Below are 2987 nucleotides of genomic sequence, written 5' to 3'. Positions count from 1 at the left end.
GTTAGTTACAGCAGGTTAGATACAGCAGGTTAGTTACTGCAGGTTGGTTAACCAGCCAGACGACCCGTTTACAGACAACAGTTTGAGGTATTGGCATGAAAACTCAGTGACAGCTGCTGAAACTCACACTGTGTGTTAAGTTTCTCTGCTCTCATGTTTTCTTCATCACTTCTATACATAGACACACACACACACACACACAGACACACACACACACAGACACACACACACACACACACACACACACACAGAGACACACACATAGACACACACACACATAGACAAACACAAACACAGACACACACACGTCTTATTTATTTCTTCTTCTTGCATTCTGGTACTTTTTAGTTTTATTTTCGTCTTATTTTAATTTATTAGAATTTGTTTAAGTGTCGTTCATTGTTTGTGACTTTTTAACAAAATCGCCTTATTTCTTATTTATTTGGCCTCATTTTACTAAAAGTTTCAAACATTTAAGTCTGCTTTTAATTATTCTTATTTACCTTGTTTCATTTTAAGCTTTTTTTTAATTGTATTTTTGACATTTTAATTGTATTTGTTTTAATTTAGAACTTATTTTATTGGTTTTCACATTTTTCCTTTTCAGTCTTATTTCGATCCACTGATTGAACTTCCTGAGTATTGCTGTTAGTAGGTCATCCTATGTCTTTATATTGATGCTTTCCTTGTTTTTTTCTTGTTATTTTATTCTTGACTGTGGCTTTAATGGAAAAAACATTTGTGCTGGTTCATTTGTTTACTCGTTGTGGTGAAACAGAAGCTTGTCGTGGTCACAGTGGAGCAATAAACTGAACAAAAGTAGGATGAAGATGCACTCGTTTCTCTCTTTTTATGTCACACCTGCGTTGTGTTTTGTCGGCAGGAAGCCTCTGGGTTTCCAGGATCTGAGCGCTCACCTGGAGAGGCTTCTGACTGAGGGGGAACCTGAGGACAGCACAGGTAAGGCTGCTGCAGCACCAACACTGAATATACACAATACACAGAGTGCATTCTGGGTAAACGTTCCAGGCTCATATCAGCATGTGTGATGGTGGCTGGTCAGAACAAGTTCTAGACAATGGAAGGACCGTTTTACCTCCAGAACCTACCAGAAGCATCTCTTTCTAATGTTCTGACTGTTTCTTAGTCATTAAATTGGTGCCGAAATATTCATAATGTGAAGATAAAACTTTACTTCATGAAATATCCTGAAGTTATCGTAGATAAGCAATCAGCTGAAGATGTCTGATGGATTCTTTCTCCTTAAGTCACTGATCTGGAGGTTGTAGAATTTTGATTCTCTGAGCAGAGTTAGGAGAAAACTGTGGTTTGACTTTAGAAACTGAGAAAGTTTGTGATGTGAACGAACTGTAAAGGCTGAGAATCACACCTGTTCACCTGTTTGTGTTCAGATCAGACTGAAGGACGTTTGGGTCCTCAACCTGTCGTCCTCGATCACACCAGCGGCTTTGAAGGACTTCTGTTTGTAGACGACGACCTGCTCGGGGTGAGAGTCTGTCCACCCGTTCACCTGTCTGATCACCTGATCACCTGTCTGAGCACCTGTCTGATCACCTGATCACTTGTCTGTTCACCTGTCTGTTCACCTGTCTGATCACCTGTCTAATCACCTGTCTGCTCACCTGATCACCTGTCTAATCACCTGTCTGCTCACCTGTCTGATCACCTGTCTGCTCACTTGATCACCTGTCTGTTCACCTGTCTGATCACCTGTCTGATCACCTGTCTAATCACCTGTCTGATCACCTGTCTAATCACCTGTCTGCTCACCTGATCACCTGTCTGCTCACCTGATTACCTGTCTGCTCACCTGTTCACCTGTCTGTTCACCTGTCTGCTCACCTGATCACCTGTCTGATCACCTGATTACCTGTCTGCTCACCTGATCACCTGATTACCTATCTGTTCACCTGATCACCTGTCTCTTCACCTGATCACCTGTCTGATCACCTGTTTACAGTATGTTGAAACCTTGAGACAGCATTAACAGAGCTCTCTGCTTTCAGGTGATCGGTCACAGCAACTTCAGCTCCATCAGAGCAACAACATGTGTTTATAAAGGTAAATCCTCTGAGAACATAGAACACATGACTATAAAGGTAAAGCCTCTGAGAACACTGAACATGTGTTTCTAAAGGTAAATCCTCTGAGAACACAGAACACATGACTATAAAGGTAAATCCTCTGAGAACACAGAACACATGACTATAAAGGTAAATCCTCTGAGAACACTGAACAACTGTTTTTCAGAGCATCATCTCATAAATTCCCACAGTAAGCTGAAGATGAGCAGGAGAACCAACAGTCCAGAGTTGACAGGTTCAGTGAGCTCAAACCACACAGGGACTGAGCCTGAAATGAGTCTAAAATCGTTGACATTGTGAATGGAGTCTGGTGCTGCAGAGGTCTGTGCACATTCACTTCATATGTCAGGTTTAATCTCTGCTGCTGTTTGAAACGTTTACTGCAGAATAGAGCAGCCGTGAGCAGCCTGTTAGAGACGGTTTCAGCAGAGCATGGATGTTGTGTGCACTTGTGTTGTTGTGTTGTTCTCCTGTGTGTGACAGATGTTTGTGCTTACTCAAAGCGTCCTGGTTGTGTTGTTGGTTCTGTGCAGGAAAATGGGCCTACGAGGTTCTGATCTCATCCCAGGGCCTGATGCAGATCGGCTGGTGTACCCTCAACTGTCGCTTCAACCAGGAGGTACACAACACACGATAACACACACAGACACACAGTAACCAAACCAAGTGGAGCTCCATGGTCTGTTCAAGTGTTGGAGTTTGATTGTAGAATTATTTTGGAATAAAGACGAAAACTAAAACATGTTTGTGTTTTCAGATTGTTGTTCTGTTTTCTCAGCGTGCAAGTCTGTTTCATGGTGTTTGCAGAATGTGAACACACTGTGAGACTTTGACCAACTGCCTACACACCTGTAACACACCTGAACAACACACCTGTAACAC

The 2987-nt window shown here is 42.2% G+C and overlaps 1 protein-coding gene across 1 annotated transcript in view; it reads left to right on the top strand.

The window, feature by feature from the left end:
- rnf123 (ring finger protein 123) overlaps positions 1–2987 on the top strand; it is a 93617-nt gene that overhangs the window by 8374 nt on the left and 82256 nt on the right. The window contains exons 3-6 of the mRNA XM_008295946.1: positions 798–960; positions 1413–1507; positions 2028–2082; positions 2639–2724. Coding sequence (XP_008294168.1) covers positions 798–960; positions 1413–1507; positions 2028–2082; positions 2639–2724 — 399 coding nt within the window. The remainder of the gene's footprint in view (positions 1–797; positions 961–1412; positions 1508–2027; positions 2083–2638; positions 2725–2987) is intronic.

This window comes from Stegastes partitus, unplaced genomic scaffold (genome assembly GCF_000690725.1).
Source record: "Stegastes partitus isolate 25-593 unplaced genomic scaffold, Stegastes_partitus-1.0.2 Scaffold1089, whole genome shotgun sequence".
Lineage (NCBI taxonomy): Eukaryota > Metazoa > Chordata > Actinopteri > Pomacentridae > Stegastes > Stegastes partitus.
The sequence above is the reverse complement of the archived record's forward strand: the minus strand, read 5'-3'. Positions and strand labels throughout refer to the sequence as shown.